At 35.5% G+C, this 19,863-nt stretch overlaps 1 protein-coding gene across 6 annotated transcripts in view; it reads left to right on the top strand.

Annotated features, from left to right (window-relative positions):
* The window catches only part of LOC106870766 (secernin-3), a 277,131-nt gene that overhangs the window by 221,589 nt on the left and 35,679 nt on the right, over positions 1-19,863 (top strand). For 3 of the 6 annotated variants that reach the window (XR_016241846.1, XR_016241843.1, XM_089351982.1), the window contains 3 exons: positions 8,955-9,185; positions 16,649-17,162; positions 18,236-18,278. Coding sequence is in view for 4 of the 6 variants with exons in the window: in XM_089351982.1 (XP_089208108.1) it covers positions 8,955-9,185; positions 16,649-17,162; positions 18,236-18,263 (773 nt within the window). In the remaining 2 variants the exon portion in view is untranslated. The remainder of the gene's footprint in view (positions 1-8,954; positions 9,186-16,648; positions 17,163-18,235; positions 18,279-19,863) is intronic. The other 3 variants (XM_089351980.1, XM_089351976.1, XM_089351989.1) reach the window with 1 other exon arrangement.

Raw genomic sequence — 19,863 nt, 5'->3', positions numbered from 1 at the left:
AATAGTAAAGAAAATACAGAATACTTAAAATAAAAAAGATAAAGCATAAGTACAGACGTATTTTTAATGATACATGAATATATACATATATATATATATATATATATATATATATATATATATATATATATATATATATAGCGTTAACATGCCCCATTCTATCTCTATAGCTCCTGTGCTCATAGAATGGGGCATGCCAACGCTAGGCCGAAACAGCTGTAAGTTTCTGTACATTCTCCAATTGCTAAATGTACTTTATATTTGTAACATTAATTGTTAATATGACATGGTATGTCATAAGCATCTGTATATTGTGGTTTTTGTCATTTTAGTTATAAAATAAACAAATTAATCAATAGAATACATTGTCTGCAAGTCGATGGATACCGCATATTCTCCTCCATTTTCTCATTGCTATATAAATTTAGGGTAAAATAACCCCCTTTTACCCGCACCCACTTATTGTACTTGGTATAACACTAGTGTAACAATAATTGGGTACCCTCCCAGCAGTATATTGGATAGATACTATCCCTTAGTGGGTTGAATCCTCAACCCCTAACTCTCTTGCATTATATATATATATATATATATATATATATATATATATATATATATATATATATACCATCATCATCATCATCATCATCGTTTAACGTCCGCTTTCCATGCTAGCATGGGTTGGACAATTTGACTGAGGACTGGTGAAACCGGATGGCAACACCAGGCTCCAATCTAATTTGGCAGAGTTTCTACAGCTGGATGCCCTTCCTAACGCCAACCACTCAGAGAGTGTAGTAGGTGCTTTTACGTGTCACCCACACGAAAACGGCCACGCTCGAAATGGTGTCTTTTATGTGCCACCCGCACAAGAGCCAGTCCAGGGGCGCTGGCAACGATCTCGCTCGAAAACCCTACAAGGCCAGTCAGGCGGTACTGGCAACGGTCATGCTCAAGATGGTACATCTTATGTGCCACCCGCACAAGAGCCAGTCCGGGGGCCCTGGCAACGATCTCACTTGGCTTGCCGGGTCTTCTCACGCACAGCACATTTCCAAAGGTCTCGGTCAGTAGTCATCGCCTCGGTGAGGCCCAATGTTCGAAGGTCTTGCCTCACCACCTCAGCCCAGGTCTTCCTGGGCCTACCTTTTCCACGGGTTCCCTCAACTGTCGGGGAGTGGCACTTTTTCACGCAGCTATCTTCATTCATTCTCACCACATGTCCAAACCAGCGCAATCGTCTCTCTTGCACACCACTACTGATGCTTCTTATGTTCAGCTTTTCTCTCAAGATACTTACACTCTGACGGGTATGCACATTGACATTACACATCCAGCGGAGTATACTGGCTTCATTCCTTGCGAGCGTACGCATGTCCTCAGCAGTCACAGCCCATGTTTCACTGCCATGTAGCATGGCTGTTCGTACACATGCGTCATACAGTCTGCCTTTTACTCTGAGTGAGAGTCCCTTTGTCGCCAGCAGAGGTAAGAGCTCTCTAAACTTGGCCCAAGCTATTCTTATTCTAGCAGCTACACTTTCAGCACACCCACCCCCACTACTAACTTGGTCACCCAGATAGCGGAAGCTATCGACTACCTCTAGTTTTTCTCCCTGGAATGAGATAGAAGTTGTTTCCTGTTTGTTTACAGTGTTTATTGCACCTGAACATCTGCCACATACAAAAACTAAATATATATATATATATATATATATATATATATATATACACACATAGGTGGTGGGGAGTCTGAAAGGGGTCTCAGGGAGTAGCATCCCTGCCTTCTTGAGCTAGTTTTCCATCACATTTCTTAAAAATCTTGGTAGAGGCCTTGGTCTTGGGACCACTCAGTCTAGAAACTGAGATTGGGGGTAAGCAAGGGCATGCTCTCCGTAGAAAATCCAGCTACAAAAAAGCCTCATGATAATAGCAAAGGCGAATGGGCACCAGCCAGCCCAAAGGTTGGTGTGGGCTGCACCTGCCTACCTGAAAAAGGAAGGTGCAAACCCTCATCCTGGGTTGCGCGAGCATGACTTGCCTTATGATGGCCAACGGCCTGAGGAGAAGCTTGGAGGGAGGTTGGGAAGTTGGAATGTGGGCAATCTGTATGGAAGGGGAACTGAGGTGTGTGAGGAATTGAGGAAGAGGAAGGTAGATGTGTGCAGGAGGTTAGGTGGAGGGGCCAAGGTGCAAGATTTGTGGGGGTCAAAGGAAAAGGGTACAAGTTGTGGTGGTCAGGAAATAGCAGGGGGACTGGAGGTGTGAGAGTTTTGATGAAGGAAGAAATCTGTAAGAAGGTGGTGGAGGTCAGGAGAAAGAGTGACAGAGTGATGACAGTAGTGTTAGCATTTGAGGAAGAAGTAGTGAGGGTGATTTGTGGGTATCATCCGCAGAGTAGAAGAGGGACCATTGAGAAAGAGCAGTCCTTTGATGAAATGGCGAATGAGTGGGACTCACAAAAGGTAGATGAATTGGTTTTAGGCATGAGTGATTTTAATGGACATGTTGGGAAATGGATTCAGGGCTTTGATGGTGTGCATGAGGGAAATGGAATTGGGGAGAGAAATTTGGAAGGTAGGATGCTGTTGGAGTTTTGTGATAAGAAAGAGTTGTGTGTGGTGAAGACGTGGTTTAGGAAAACAGAGAAAAGGAAGGTGACTTTCAGTGCAGGAGGGAATGAGATAGAGATTGATTTCATGTTGGTTGGCAGGAAAAACAGAAAATATTTGAGAGATGTGAAGACAATACCAGGGGAGTTGCAGCACAGGTTGGTGGTTGCTGACTTGGATAAGAGGAAAGTTAAAAAGCATGTGAGAAAGGGAATGGCTGAGCGAAGAAAGGTGTGGAAACTGAAGGAAGAAGAAACAAGAGCAAGGTTTGAGGAGAGAGAGTTTGGGAGTTGGTAAGCATTGATGCACCAGATTTGTGGAAGTCTTTTAAAGAAGGGGTACTAAAGGCATGTGATGAAGTGTATGGAAGGACAAAAGGTAGGAGAGATCGCAGAGATACATGGTGGTGGAATGAGGAGGTGAGGGATGTGATAGCAAGGAAGAAGGAGGCACACAAAGCTTTATGTAAGAATAGGGCTAAGCAAATAAATGCTCTCTCTAACTAAACAGAAAAAAAAAGAAATATTAAATATGAACAAAATAACACTGTATAGATGTTTATAACTAATAGATTCATGGAAACATATAGTAAAAAACAAAATAGAAGGCCACATTAATAGTATAATCATTATTTTATGATAATATATTAGGTACCTAGAGACTTTGTAAAAAACAAATTAATATTTAAATAACAGGATATATATATATACTTAAATAAACTTGCACTCATTGAAGCAAAGTAAAGTTAAAAACAGTGTGCATATAATAAAGCCTCTTGGGTTGGCTAAACTGAAATAAAGCACATATAACATAATGACTTTCTAAATTTACTGAAATATATCAGAAAACAACTCTACAGAATTCATATTGATGATAATCTAATCTCAATCATTTAGCATACTAAACTTATCTGTTACAGTATCATCTTACATTCTCACTCATCTTTTTCCATATTTTCCCATCATCCCCTCCTATAAAACTATGACTGTTATTTTTCTGTATATATATTTTGTTGAATGTTGTTTTTATTGTTACTGTTACTGCTATTTTTGTTTTAGCAGTTATTTTCCACATTTTTATACTATTTAATATTATTGCTAGAGTTATTGATATTTAATATTTAATCTGTAATGGTCCTACTATGAGAAAAAAAGAAAAGAAGAAGAACGCCAAAAATCTAGATTTTTTTCTTTTTTTTTTTCCACTTATTGATTATGATTAAATACAGAGAGAGTTGGCTCATAGGTAGATGGCTTATCGTTTCAAGGTAAAAATATAATTAAGCGCCAGGTGCTCTAAGTATCTGACTACTTTTAGCTGGATAGAAATGGTAGTAGCAGACATGGGAATTTGAAGTAACTTCCTTCGAAAAGCCAAATGTAATCCCAAATAATCTACATCAAAAGATGGGTGAAAATATTACCAGATAGATTTTGGTGTAGGCAACTGGCATGGAATAAAAAGCATAATGGCATCTGGAAAACAGGAATTCATTATAGACATTTAAAAACATTATTTTAAAAAATGCCATTTCCAGTATCACCATGTTTTAATCTTTTGCATATTCATGAGTGTGTATATGTGTGTGGGTGGGGTATACATATATGCATGTGTGTGGTGGGGTATACATGTGTGTGTGTGTGTGTGCGCATGTATATGTGTGTGTGTGCATGTATGTGTGTGTGTGCGTGTGCATGTGTATAGACATATTTCTTTATACATGTTTGTACATATGCGTGTAAGCATCTACAATGGAAAAAGTTGGATTGGTGTATGAATAATCCTGCTTTTACTTGGTTCTATTCTTGTTTCTTTGTTCTGTTAACACACATTCTGTTGTTGTTTCTCATTAGTCCCATTCTATATTTTAATTATTTTAATCTAAATTAACCCACTTATTGTTCACTCAATGGACACTTATTTATCCTTCACAGACCTTCTATGTACACCAATGATCTTCCTCTGTCAAAGAAATAGCAAAACATTTATCACACTTACATCTATTTAAACAATTAAAATCAAGATAGCTCAGTCCCAACCATGTGTTATCTTTAACCTGTTTGTTAACTATAAATGTATTCAAAGACATTGCCAAAACTAGATCTCTTCAGAATTAAAAAATACATTAAATCAGATCACATAGGTGCAGGCATAGCTGTGTGGTAAGAAGCTTGCTTCCCAACCACATAATTCTGGGTTCAGTCCCACTGCATTGCACCTTGGCAAATGTCTTTTACTATAGCCTCAGGCCGACCTAAGCCCTGCGAGTGGATTTAGTAGACAGAAATTGAAAGAAGATCATCATGTATGTATGAGTATGTACATACATACATGCATACATACATACATACATACATACATACATACATACATATATGTGTGTGTGTGTCTGTGTTTGCTCTCCACCATGACTTGACAACTGATATTGGTGTGTTTATATCTCTGTAACTTAGCAGTTCAGCTAAGGAAACCAATAGAATAAGTACTAGGCTTACAAAGAATAAATCCTGAGGTTGATTTCTTCCATCTGAAAACCCTTTAAGTTGGTGTTCCAGCATGACCGCAGTCAAATGCCTGAAACAAGTAAAAGAATAAAAGAATACTGGAATCTTTTTTCTTCCGTATTTGGTCTGCAAGATTCTTGATGTACAGATCTTGGAGCAAGTAGGGAAGTCATGGGTCACTGAAAAGGTGGTGAGGTCATGAACAGTGATGAAAGAACTTTGACAAACAAACAACTGATTTCTTGTTTAACTAACATGTTAAACAAACGATCAATTAGTTTGTTGGTTAGATATTTAACCAACTGACTGATAATAATAATTGTTGGCACTCCGTCGCTTATGACGTCAAGGGTTCCAGTTGATCCGATCAACAGAACAGCCTACTCGTGAAATTAACAGGCAAGTGGCTGAGCACTCCACAGACACGTGTACCCTTAACGTAGTCCTCGGGGATATTCATCATGATACAGTGTGACAAGGCTGACCCTTTGAATTACAGGCACAACAGAAACAGGAAGTAAGAGTGAGAGAAAGTTGTGGTGAAAGAGTACAGCAGGGTTCGCCACCAACCCCTGCCGAAGCCTCGTGGAGCTTTAGGTGTTTTCGCTCAATAAACACTCACAACACCTGGTCTGGGAATTGAAACCGCGATCCTATGACTGCAAGTTCACTGCCCTAACCACTAGGCCATTACGCCTCAACGATAATAATAATAAAGAAGTGGAATTGAACCTGTGCATGTGTTATTATTATTGGTATAATGACTACCCCATGACACATCAAAAGCTATTGGAATATTATTCACATATCTGATATGGAACCCTCAATACACATGCAGATATTTGAGACCAAATCCCAAAAGATGCCATCCAAATAACTGGTTAACCAACATTTACCAACATGTTTTAACCATAATTTCACTGATGCTCTGTTTCTGCTCTCTTCCTTATACATCACTTCCACAATAGCTTCCATTTTCTAGATCTGTAAATTGCATGCCACTCAGTGAACCCAACTCTCCTTTCATCATCCCTATTGTGCCACATCACTACAATCCTAAATTAAAGCTCTTTATTCAATCCTCTCACCATTCTAATAAGATCTTTGATATTCATGGGGAGTATATTTCCTTCTCTCTACAGACATGTACAGTCACAGTCAGAAACACCCATCTTACAGCTTTTATTTTTTACTTGTTTCAGTCATTGGAAAAGTATGCCAAAAATTTTCTTTATTGTTTGGGGAGATGGTGCAGCACCCAAGGTCTTTACAAGCATCATTCTCAGAGACTAATTAGTTCCAGGAAAAACATTGGTTGTGAGAGGATTGGATAAGCAATAAAGGGAACTTCTTAAAGGCACCAATGGTACAGGCATGGCTGTGTGGTTAAGAAGTTTATTTACAACCACATGGTTTTGGTTAAATCCCATTGTGTGGCACCTTATGAGTGGATTTGATAGGCAGAAACTGTGTAGAAGGCGGCGAGCTGGCAGAAACGTTAGCACGCCGGGCAAAATGCTTTGCGCTATTTCATCTGCAGTTATGTTCTGAGTTCAAATTCCACCGAGGTCGACTTTGCCTTTCATCCTTTCGGGGTTGATAAATTAAGTACTAGTTACGCACTGGGGTCGATGTAATCGACTTAATCCCTTTGTCTGTCCTTGTTTGTCCCCTCTATGTTTAGCCCCTTGTGGGCAATAAAGAAATAAGAAACTGTGTGGAAGCCTGTCAAATATATATACTAGCCGAATTATCCAACGTTGCCCAAGTTAAAGACTCAGAGAATTAACAGTAACATCACAAAGCCCTTTATTTATCTTATAGTAAATCTTTTCGGAAAAAACACTCAACGAAATTTTGGACTAAGAACACTTTGTAGACTTTTTACTTTTCTTCTGTTAAGAATATATTTTTCTTTGATATCCAAATTCCAAACATATGCAAGTTCAATTCTGTAAAAATTTGTTCACAAAAACTAAAATCTTTTGAATCCCTTTTCAATTTCTGCTTAAATTAACCCTTACTCTGACCCAAAATTGTAATCCTAAGTACTAACATGAAACCCTAATGTTAAGTGCTAACCCTCAGCTCTTACGTTAAAACTTAACTCAAGATTTTAATCCTTATTTTATCCCTAAAATCTAAACTAAAATATTAATCCTAGTATTAAATCTTAAACCCAACTCCAAATGCTTGCCCTAATTTTTGTGTGGAATCACAATCTCCTATGTTTGAAGCATATACTTCTAGAAAAAAATCAGGAACATCAAAATAGTTACTGTATATAACTTTAAAATTAAGCAGGATGAAAAAGTGATAAGCAATTGCAATTTTTAAAGACTTTTTATTTGCAGAATTGGAATGTCTGGTTACAACACCGAAAAGGGATAAGATACTAAGTGATAAGAATTTCCCCTTTAGAAATCTGTCTCTCTAACTTTCCAATAAATGAATGAGTGATTACAATTTCGGAAATAATAAAAAAGAAATTAATAAGGTACTCCACTTCAATGTTGACTTGAAACATCGTCTTTGTGAAAAGAAAAGTGATCTGATTCTAAATTACTAGCAGACAATAATTTCTTTATCATCTGCTTATAAATGGAAAAAAGGAATACTTTGGTTATTTCCAGATAATCTCGGTTTAAACGTTGGCAAATACCTGTCTATAAATTTGTAAGTATGTGTGTATGTTAGAGAGAGAGAGAGAGAGAGAGAGAGAAAGAGAGAAAGAGAGGGTGAGAGACAGAGAGAGGGTGAGAGGCAAAGACAGATTGAAAGCATGCATGGTTGATTCTGTGAATTACTGCTGTATTAACGTTATCACCCCACTGTCACTCCATATTTGTCACTTGCACAACTGTTCTCCCCTTCCCTGATATCAGCCACACTCACAATGCCACCACATTTCCCTCACACCAACACTCTTTGCACCCTTCTCCTTTTATCATATAATAGCCCAACCCTCCTAGGAGGGTCCATAATAGATTTTTATTGAAATCCAATTAGCCTATAATTGAACTAGATTTAGTTTAACATGTATGCAAAGTTTCATCAAAATTGGTTCACTGATGTAGGCAGCAAGATGGTAACAGACAGATTGACAGACAGAAATAGTCATTTATGTATAAGATATAAATATGTATATATATATATATATATATATATATATATATATTTATATATATATATATATATATATATATATATATATATATATATATATATATATATATATATATATATGTGCATATATATTGCTTCACGGAGGCACTTTTTGGGCCTCATAGAGGCAATGACAAATGACCAAGACCTTTGGCAATATGCCATACTTAAGTAAAAGACCCATCAAGCCAAGTCAAATCATAGTCATGGCAGATACTGGAGTCACGCAACTAGCACCCATACCAGTGGCACATAAAAGCACCCATTACACTCTCGGAGTGGTTGGCATTAGAAAGGGCATCCAGCTGTAGAAACCATGCCAAATCAGACTGGAGTCTAATGCAGCCCCTCGACTTACCAGTCCAGTCAAACCATCCAACTCATGCCAGCATGGATAATTGACATTAAATAATAATGATGATGATGTGTATATATATATATATATCATAGGTATAATACAGACAGACAGGCTGATGGATAGATAGATAGATAGATAGATAGATAGATAGATAGATAGATAGATAGATAGATAGATAGATAGATAGATAGAGTTATATATTCACATATATAATTACATTCACTCACACACACACACATACACACCACACACAAATGAATATGTATATATACAAACATGAATTCATACATTGATAAATGCTGTTTCAATATTTCAGCTGGCTTGAGAAACCTATCCAACATTCTGACCATTGGAACCGACTATGACGAGCTGGCCGAAGGGACCAAAGAACATGCTGAGAAATATGGCTGGTGGGATCCGGCTGAAGGAGAGTTTCACTTTGCTAAAAGCTTTTGCCAGACATATTCTGAAGTGGAGAAAATGGATAAATTCACGCACAGCAGATATGCTAGTGGACGTGAAATGCTGGAAGAGTTTTCTAAGGATAGTAAGTGATAATGTTTCTTTGATTTTAATAACAGACATACATATATTTAAACACAAACATGGCTATGTGGTTAGGATGTTTGCTTCCAAGTCACATGGTTCCTGGTTCAGTCTTACTGTGTGGCATCATGAGCAAGTGTCTTCTACTATAGCCTTGTGAATGGATTTGATAGACGGAAACTGAAAAACATTGTGTGTGTGTGTGTGTTTGTGCATGTGTGCGTGTCAGAAATCAATTCTTTTTTTATTGGTGAGAAATTACAAAAATAAAACGTGTAAAACATACATATATATATATATATATATATATATATATATATATATATACAAACAATATATGAGTATATGCATATATATGTACATGTATGTACATACCTTCATCCACATGTACATATAGATACATAACTGGGTACATGACGTGGCAAAAGAACATGGACAAAATGATAAACAAGGTACAACAAACAAGCAAGCCACATAGAAACATCTCCTTCATCAGCTGCCACCATTAAAACACCGGCGTTTTGAAGAATTAAGGCAGTACGCATCGTTGAAATGGTTCTTCCCATGAACACAAATTAAATTATTTTCGTGGAGGGTAGTGGCGGATGGAAAACGAGACAGGAAAACGAAACAGTGACATGCATACATACACACATAAATACGCACATATACATACATACATACATACATACATACATGCACGGATGAATACATGCATGCATGCATACGTACCAAGTTTATACCTGTAATTATTGGGGCCCTGGGATATGTTACACACTGCTTGAACACCAATCTTGAGAAATTAAGCTTCTCAAAACCAGAAAGAAGAAAGTTAATTCAAAATCTATAGATCCAATCCATCACTGGAACTGTAAAAATCTGTAAAACTTTCCAGAAGTTTATCATTTAAATATATATGAGCATGTCTAGATATACATACATACATACATACATACATGCACGAATGAATACATGCATGTATGCATACGTACCAAGTTTATACCTGTAATTATTGGGGCCCTGGAATATGTTACACATTGCTTGAACACCAATCTTGAGAAATTAAGCTTCTCAAAACCAGAAAGAAGAAAGTTGATTCAAAATCTATAGATCCAATCCATCACTGGAACTGTAAAAATCTGTAAAACTTTCCAGAAGTTTATCATTTAAATATATATGAGCATGTCTAGATATGTATGAGAATACATACATAAAGTAAAACATACAAATCTGCACATATACATACATACATACATACATACATACATACATACGTAACATACATACATACATACATACATACGTACATACATACATACATACATTCAAGTGTGTGTGCATGCGTACATATAGACAGACTTGAAATTGATGTCTAGGTTCACAAAAAAATAACATGCTCTATTGAGGAAATCAACTGCTAACTTCACATCAATTTGGTCAGAAGGATGCAGTTGTGAAGACTTTTATGGATCATTGCTGAAGAGTCAGCAAATCCACTAACTTATAAATACTTACAGCTTTATACCTATTATTACTGGAATGGTAGGGTATGTACCAACCCATCTGGATCAAAATAGGATTGAATTTGGATTACTGCATATAGAACATAACTCCTTAAAACCTATGCAACAAATGATCATCATATCTGGAAAAATAAAAGTGTATAAGATAGTGAAAAGAACAAAAGCCTCTGTTAAAATTTGTATATCTTTTCATTATAAGGCGTTAGGAAGGGCATCCAGCTGTAGAAACTCTGCCAAATCAGATTGGAGCCTGGTGTTGCCATCTGGTTTCACCAGTCCTCAGTCAAATCGTCCAACCCATGCTAGCATGGAAAGCGGACGTTAAACGATGATTATTATAAGCTTGCATATGAGCAAATGGTTGATGATTAAACTAACTCTAAAACTGATATTCACTATAGACCATGCCTCATCATGTGTCCACCATTCACTGAAATCACATCTGTCCCCATCTCTATCCATCTACCACTTTCACACTCTTGTGAATTTAAATATCCACTCATCCTATCCAATCTATTGCTCTGCTTCACTTATATATATGTATACCTTTCTATAATCTGAGGGTACATCTAACACCTCATTACCACCATCTCCCTTTTTCTAGCTTGGGTATCTATGTATCTCCTCTTCAACAAGATATTTGTTCATGTTCCCCTTATTGTAGTTTAATCTCTCATTACCTGGCACAAGTATAAATACAAATATTAGTTTTGTTGGAAACACTCTGTAAAGTGGCTGGCATTAGTAAGGGCATCCAGCCATAGAAACCATGCCAAAAGAGACAATGGAGCCTGGTGCAGCCCCAGGCCTTATAAGCTCCTGCTAAACTGTCCAACCCATGCCAGCATGGAAAATGGACATTAAATAACAATGATGATGATCGATGTTATACTTTGTCCTCATGGGTTTCACGTAGTGTTGTACAATCATCAGCAAAGATAAAATAAGAACTTGATTATGTAACAGGTATACTTATATTTCAGGGCTGTTCCATATTACTGAATGGTCTGAAATGTACTGCTGTTTCTTTTTTCTTTTTTTTTTTTTTCGTAATCTTATTCAGAAATATTGTTTGGAAGGAGTTTCTTACGATAAATTTACAATCAATTAATATAAACTATTGTACTCATCTCCATCCATTTATCTATAGTTGGTTCTGCAAATAAGTAGAACTCTGTTATGGGTGCGATTTTAATATAGGTATTTCTTAATACATTATTCAATATATATATCTTTATAAAAACACAGAGTGTTCAATCCAAAATGTAGAGCAGCAGCAGCAGTAGTAGTAGTAGTAGATATGTACATGAACCTTGGTAGTACAGTTTTAGCTCATCTAAGAGAGATATTTAATCACTGAGAATACACAATAAATCTCAACAGGACATTGATTCTATGACTTGATGTCTATAAGAATTAAACAAATAGGAAGAACAGGTCTCAAAATAGATTCCATAAAGAAAATATGAAATATCTATTGCAAGTTACCTTGCAGCATATCTAGATGTTTTGGTGACTATTCAGCTTGTCAGCTGCAGTTGAATCACTAACAGTTACTTGTTTAGTCACACAATATATAGTAGTTGTTAACATCACGGGTGGTTGAACGATAAATTGACCAGAAATGGACTTAGAGAATGAAGCAGTCAATTTGTATTGTATATCACCAAGAAATACTTTCATAGAAAGATAGTGAAAAATACATTCAGACTGCTTTTCAGGGGGAATATCATAAGTTATATATAGAAATGATGAAATATTTCAATAATATTGACAGAACCCTAATGTTGAGAAATGAATTGGTTAACCAGTAGATAGATATACATGTATCTTTTCTATAGATATACACATATTATAGGAACTACCTATTTAATAAATTTTCTATACATATATGGGTAGAAAATATATGGAACAAAACCATTGATTACAAGAATTAATTCTGTATACAAATATATTTTTAGACTTTATCTAGACAATGTCAGAAAGATGACTACCGTCTCAAACAAACTGATATTGATGGATGTTGATGAATATATAAACTATCTGATTAGGAAAAAAAACCTAATATTGCTCATATAGCACTGAAGCAGAATGAGACACAAATAGGTCAAAATTAACAATCCTGAAATTGTTTTCATCTGTGTATTTTCTCAGATTTATTTTAGCACAAAACTAGAATTATATATATTGATGTAGAATTAATAAGTAGGTGTATATAAAGGCCTTGAGGTGGCAGAATTGTTAGCATGCAAGGAAAAATGCTTAGGGGCATTTCGTCCACCTTTATGTTCTGGGTTCAAAATCTGCTGAAGTCAGTTGTGCCTTGCTTTTTGGTACACTCTGTCTTCTCTGTTAAATATTTAATATATACCCTATGTCCATCCTGGAATTCCTGGAAGTTGATCTAATGATGAATGCAAAGTATTGTTGATGATGCCTGGTAGCCATAAGTGGCTAACATGCTAGTGGATACAACGTTTTACCCTGAAATACTGCATTTAACTCATATTTTCTAAGCTTTAATCCTTTAACTTTAAAATAGACTTATATATACATACATATATATATATATATATATATATATATATATATATATATATATAAAGCACCCAGTACACACTTGTGATTGGCATTATGAAGGAGACCCAGCCATAGAAACTATGCCAAATCAGACAATGGAGCTTGGTGATACTTATTTCATTGGCCCACAAAGGATGAAAGGTAAAGTTGAACTTAGTGGCATTTGAACTCAGAACATAGAGAGATGAAAAAAATGCCATTAAGCATTTTGTCCAGTGCCATAACAATTCTACCAACTCACTGCTTTAAATCTATCTATAACAATATTCTGTCAATCTGTCTATAATCATCATCATCATTTAACCATTGTCCATGCTGACACAGGTTGGACGGTTTGACTGGGCTGGAAGGCTGGAAGGCTGTGCCAGGATCCAGTCTGATTTGGCATGGTTTTCTACAGCTGGATGCCCTTCTTAACACCAACTCTTAGAGTGTAATGGTTGCTTTTATGTGCCACCAGCACGGGCACCATTTGTGTGACACCGGTATCTGCCATGACTGGGATTTTGCTTGGCTTGATGGGTCTTCTTCTCACGCACGACATAATGCCAAAGGTCTTGACCATTGCTTCCGTGAAGCCCAACACTCAAAAAGAACTTGGCCACTTTGCCTCCATGAGGCCCAACATTCAATAATAATCTAATAATTGAAAATGTAAAATAATTCATCCTGGAAAAATATTGTTTCTTTTCTTCCTAATATGAATATTGCAATAATATTTTGATATTTATGATATCCTTGTGAAAATGATATTTTCATGAAACAAACATGAGAATTATATTTAATAAGCAATGAGTAATTTAGAGCAATAATTGTTTTCCAAGAAAATTAATAGAAATTTTCATACAGAAATGCTGAAAGGAAAGAAATACCAATTATCTCTCTTTCTCTCACTGTGTGTGTGTTTGTGTATGCATGTGCATGTTTTCCTGCACGTGCACATATATGCATGTATGTATGTATGTGTATGTGTGTGTATGTGTGTGTGTGTGTGTGCATATGTATATATATATATATATATATATATATATATATATATATATATATATATATATATATATATGTGTGTGTGTGTGTGTATGTATGTATATATGTATATATATATACATGGCACTCCGTTGGTTACGACGATGAGAGTTCCTGTTGATCCATTCAACGGAACAGCCTTCTTGTGAAATTAATGTGCAAGTGGCTCAGCACTCCACAGACATGTTAACGTAGTTCTCAGGAAGATTCAGTGTGACACAGGGTGTGACACAGTGTGACACAGAGTGTGACACAGAGTGTGACACAGAGTGTGACGCAGGGTGTGACACAGAGTGTGACACAGAGTGTGACAAGACTGGCCCTTTGAAATACAGGTACAAGAGAAACAGGAAGAAAGAGTGAGAGAAAATTGTGGTGAAAGAATACAGCAGAGTTCACCACCACCCACTGCCGGAGCCTCATGGAGCTTAAAAGATGTGTGTGTGTGTGTGTGTGTGTGTGTGTGTGTGTGTGTGTGTGTGTGTGTGTGTGTGTGTGTGTGTGTGTGTATCTTCTTGGTTGCTCAATCTTCTTTAGACTCTTGCTCACTCCCTTGATGAGTTTTAGTTCAACAAATCAACCCCAGTACTTTATATTTTTAAAGTCTGGTGCTCATTCTCTACAAAGTTATGAAGGTTGTAAACAAACCAACACCAGTTGTCAAGTGGTTGTGGAGGACAAGCACAAAGATACTTACATGCACGCACTCACACACACACATATATTTCGGTTTTCATCAACCAAATCTACTCACAAGGCTCAAGGCTACAAAAGTGCCATGCAGTGGAACTGATCTCAAAACCATGTGGCTATGAAGCACATTTCTCGCCACTCAAATTTTTTTATTAATTTTCTGTTATAGTTATAATGTGGGTTGCTTCTAGGATCACAAAAACTTGTTGAGTACCTTTTGATTTTTGTTGAAATGAAGTCAGAATTGGTTTCTGACTTCTTTCCAGCATACCAGCATAGATAAACTGATGCAAAAACCAAACAAACATATTTAGATTTGCAAGTAAAGTAAAAAGGGAATATTTGATACATAGAGTAGAGTGTCAACCACTTTATATGAATAGTAAAGAAAAAGAACATTCATTCTAAGCTGTAAATTTTACAAACCTTGTAAATTTCCACTCTATAAAGATGGAAAATTAAAAGGGATCATATATAACTGATGAGGACCAAATTTATAGTTGAATAACCTTAACTTCAATTTACTTCTATTGAATGTGTGTGTGTGTGTGTGTGTGTGTAGCCACATTGCCCCATCCACCAGATGAATCATAAAGTATATAAAAGTGAATAATAATGCTTGGAAAAGCAAAAGTGCTTTACAGTCTCATGAAGGTGATTAGACCAAAACTTTGAAGTTACTGTTGATCTTTTCCTTGTTAAAATAAAATATATATGATAATTTGCTTAAAGATGGTGAGTGATATTTCAGTTAATGTTTGTTTATATATAACTATACATAAAAGCAAACATTTATGTATATGTATGTGTGTGTGAATGCTTGTGTGTATATGTGGGAAGTGCAAATGTATGCAAATGTGCATGAGAATTGGTTTTCTATGTTTGTCACTTGTAATACAAAAAGGTGATGGTGTTAACATTCTTTGTTAACATTATGACCAGTTGTTCAATACTTTTGAAGGTATTTGGATTATTATAGAGTCTCATCCATTATTTGAACAGCAAGTAAGGGTTGGCAACAGGAAGAGCATCAGGCTGTAAAATCTTGCTTCAAGTAACTTCCTGTCTAATACATGCCACTATGGAAAAATAGATGTTAAAATTTAACAATAGTGGTTCTCAACTATTTTTTGTCTATGGACCCCTTTGATTCCAATTTTACTTGAGTGGACCCTCATAACTATTCAATGTTTAAAAAATTCTACAGTATTTTTATAATTAAATATTATTAGGAGTTGTATAAAATAAATTGTTAAAATATTTTGTGTATTATAGAAGCATAACTAACTCATTGAACATAAACTTTAACAACAACATCTCATATGGATCCCTAGGGGCCATATGGATCCCAGTTGAGAACCAGTGTGTAAAATGAACTAACAAGTAAATGTGTGAATGTGCACAAGTTTGTGTATGCATGAGTGTGTGTGCTTGTGTGTGTGTGTATGTTTGTGTGTGCATTTGTGTGTTTGTGCGTTGTCTGTTTCTTGGTATCATCAAAATCATCATCATCATCATCATCATCATCATCATCATCATCATCATCATCATCATCATCATCATCATCATCATCACAATCAGATTAAAAAATTAAATAAGATCTAGAAATAAATATACTTTCCCTTTATTATTCCCTTTTCAGAACGATTCTGTGTTGCTGATATGATTAGCATTCTAAAAGACGAACCGAGTGGGATTAATATGAAAGGAGTATTTCGTACAATGAGCTCACATGTTTCTTTTATCCGTCCACCTGGCTCACCTTTAGCCTCTTGCCATTGGCTAACCGGAACACCTGATCCTGTTTTCTCTATATTTAAACCCTTTGTTTTCACCGATGGGGCTAATATTGGTGCAAGCACAAAATCCCCAAATTTTGGTTCTGAAGATCCAGCTAAATGTATCCCAAGGTTTCGTCGGAGAGTTGATCGCAGCACACCTTTGTTTGAGGAACATGAACGTGTGTATATAAGTTGTGGTACGAAAGGTCGGGAATCAGATAAGTGGCTTAAGGAGATGAACACACTGCAAGGCAGCATTATTCGAGAAACAGAAGAGTTTATCAATGACCCGGAGAAGCTTCAGTTAAATAAAGGTACCAAAAAGACACTTTTCAGAATGGCTGTCCACAAAGAAATGGTACTTTATAGCAAAAGGTAAGACATTTATAGTACTTAGACATTCTTCTATTACCCCTTTTCTGTTTGTATATTTGTTGCTTTAAAGGAAAAATTATTTTGTCTGTCACTTGTGTGAGAGAATGTGGACAACAGATGAATGAGGCATGGTTCAGATTTTGTCATTGTCGCTGTATTATGTCCATGTTCAAGATGTTTAACTCTCAAATGTTACAGTCTGCCTGGATGAAAATAGACAACAGATGAGAGATTGCTAATAAAAAAAAATGTGCGGAGGAGTATTTTAGCTCTTCACCAGTTCTTATTATGTTGATTTATAAAAACAGAGTAAATATATTTCAAGGAATAACAGATTCTTGGAGAACTTTTGATAGAAATGTACTAGGAATTGAAGTGGGGTCATTAGTATATATGTCACAGTAGAAAACAAAATGAAGTTGTTTGTTCATGAATTAGTTTAGTTAGTTTTAAATGGATGTTTTTGTATTACTGTCATGTATTTGAAATATTAATGTATATGTAGACTTTCCATGTCTGTATATATACTTATGTGAATCTGTATATGTGCATAGGTTTTGCTCTTATGAACACGACAGTCTATACTTGGTTGTAGTATATTTCATGAATAGATATTTGAAATTTCATACTTGTTCTGCTCATTAAGAATTAGTATGTGAATATATGTGTGGCTGTGATTTGTAAGATATATATATATATATATATATATATATATATATATATATATATATATATATATATATATATATATCTGTGCATCTGTCCACGTAGTGCATTGTGTATGTATATTTGAATATAAAGGCATATAAGTTTATGCTTATGAGTGTATAAATATATGTGTATGTATGTCTATATATATATGCATGTATACATTAACTTTTTTTTTCAATTACTTAGTGAAATCCTAATATAAATTCATCACTCTTTGTAAGAAGATTCAATGTTAATGTATTATGTACCAAGGTTTTTAAGTTTTATTTTCCTGAATATTAATGTTTTAATTAAATCCTACCCCCAATGCTCATGCAAAATGAGAATCCTGGTTATGTAAATACAATACTTCCATTTTACAGAACAGGGAATCCTGTTTTTTTTGATTGAATCAAGAAACTGAAGGTAAAACAATCATGTTTCCATCATCATTCAATTAATACCATATTTTATCCATTTATTTATAATAATCTTTTAACAAATTTCAGCTAGTTATTCTGGAAAGTTCTTTTTAACATATTTTTTCATATGCATTACTAATGGAAATGCACAGAAATATATTTTACAATTAACTGAATATAAATATATTTCTCATTACTATTATTGTTATTGTTCTTGTTATTCTTCTTATTATTATTGTTATTTATGTTCAAACAACTTTTATTTATTTATTTATCTATTTTTATTATTTATACTTACAAATTTTTATTTAATTATGCTTAGAAAATTTGTTTTAATTACAGAACTAATGCTATCATTAATACAACTATTTGTACCTTACATGCACACACACACACACACACATTGACTTACACATTTACGTATATGCACAACAATTTTTATTCATTAATTTATTCTCAAATACAACCTTTTCTTAACCTTTTATGTCCAATGATGACTATTCCTGCTAGCTGAGTAGCTTCTTGTAGCTATTTTGGTTTCAAAGATATCAGGCAACCAGAAGGGAATAGCTTGGGGGTCTGTCTGGAAGCAAACGGGGAACTGATGCCAGGTGAGGAAGGGAGAGAGTTGAGAGGCCTCTGTCAGTCATATTCTCTTCTGACTAGTGATCCCTGATCCTACCCACCCACATATCACAGTTCAATCAGCTTGAATCTCAATAGTGTGCAGTTGCATCTCCATGCTAGATTTATGCCATTCAGCATGACATCTGTCTCCACAACATTGATGTAATTGCAATCATCCTTCTTAAGACATGTTGCAACCTCAACTATTTCCAGAATGACTCCTATTGCAACATTATTTGTGTCACATCATACAATACCTTTTTTATGATTCGGACTCATATCAATTTCCTTTTACTGGTTCCGCTACTCTCAATCTCTCCAGAATGTCTTGCATTATGGCATTTGTCTTCTCTCCCATTCTGTCATCTACAGGAGAAACCTGATTTGATATTCTGGGGTGATAGTGTTGGCTGGGTGTAGTGGTACATGTATGGCTGAATGTCTCACTTTTGTGCATTTATTTATTTCATTGTTATCTGAACAAATGCACAAATGTGCAAAAACTGAAAATTGTTGTGGCCTTCGGAACAAGCAAATACTAAAACGACAATGGAATATGTCTTTTCTCAGCAATGGTTCAGCTGCTTCAGAGAATATATATATATATATATATATATATATATATATAGGCTCCAATGAAGCTATAAGGTGTTACTCAGGCACTTGTCTATGAGTTCACTGCATCTTGTAGCAGAAACAGCTGTAAGCTAACAAAGTCCATAAGATAAACATTTATTCTTTTGTCATCTCATTTCCTTATGTATAGAGAGAGGAGGGAGGGGAGAGAGAGAGAGAGGGAGAAATAACTGTATTTGATGTAGTGCATGTTTAATTCAATTATATTTCTAGATGTCTTTCCTTAACAACTAGCAGAGTGGATCTGATTTATTCATTTTATGCCCAACACTAGAGAAACTGTTTTGTCATACTAATGGACCCCAGTCTACCCACTTAACCAGTTT

This window comes from Octopus bimaculoides, chromosome 1, assembly GCF_046866305.1.
Source record: "Octopus bimaculoides isolate indiv1 chromosome 1, ASM4686630v1, whole genome shotgun sequence".
NCBI classification, from domain to species: Eukaryota; Metazoa; Mollusca; class Cephalopoda; order Octopoda; family Octopodidae; genus Octopus; species Octopus bimaculoides.
Note: the sequence above shows the minus strand (reverse complement) of the source record. Positions and strands in the feature narration are given on the sequence as shown.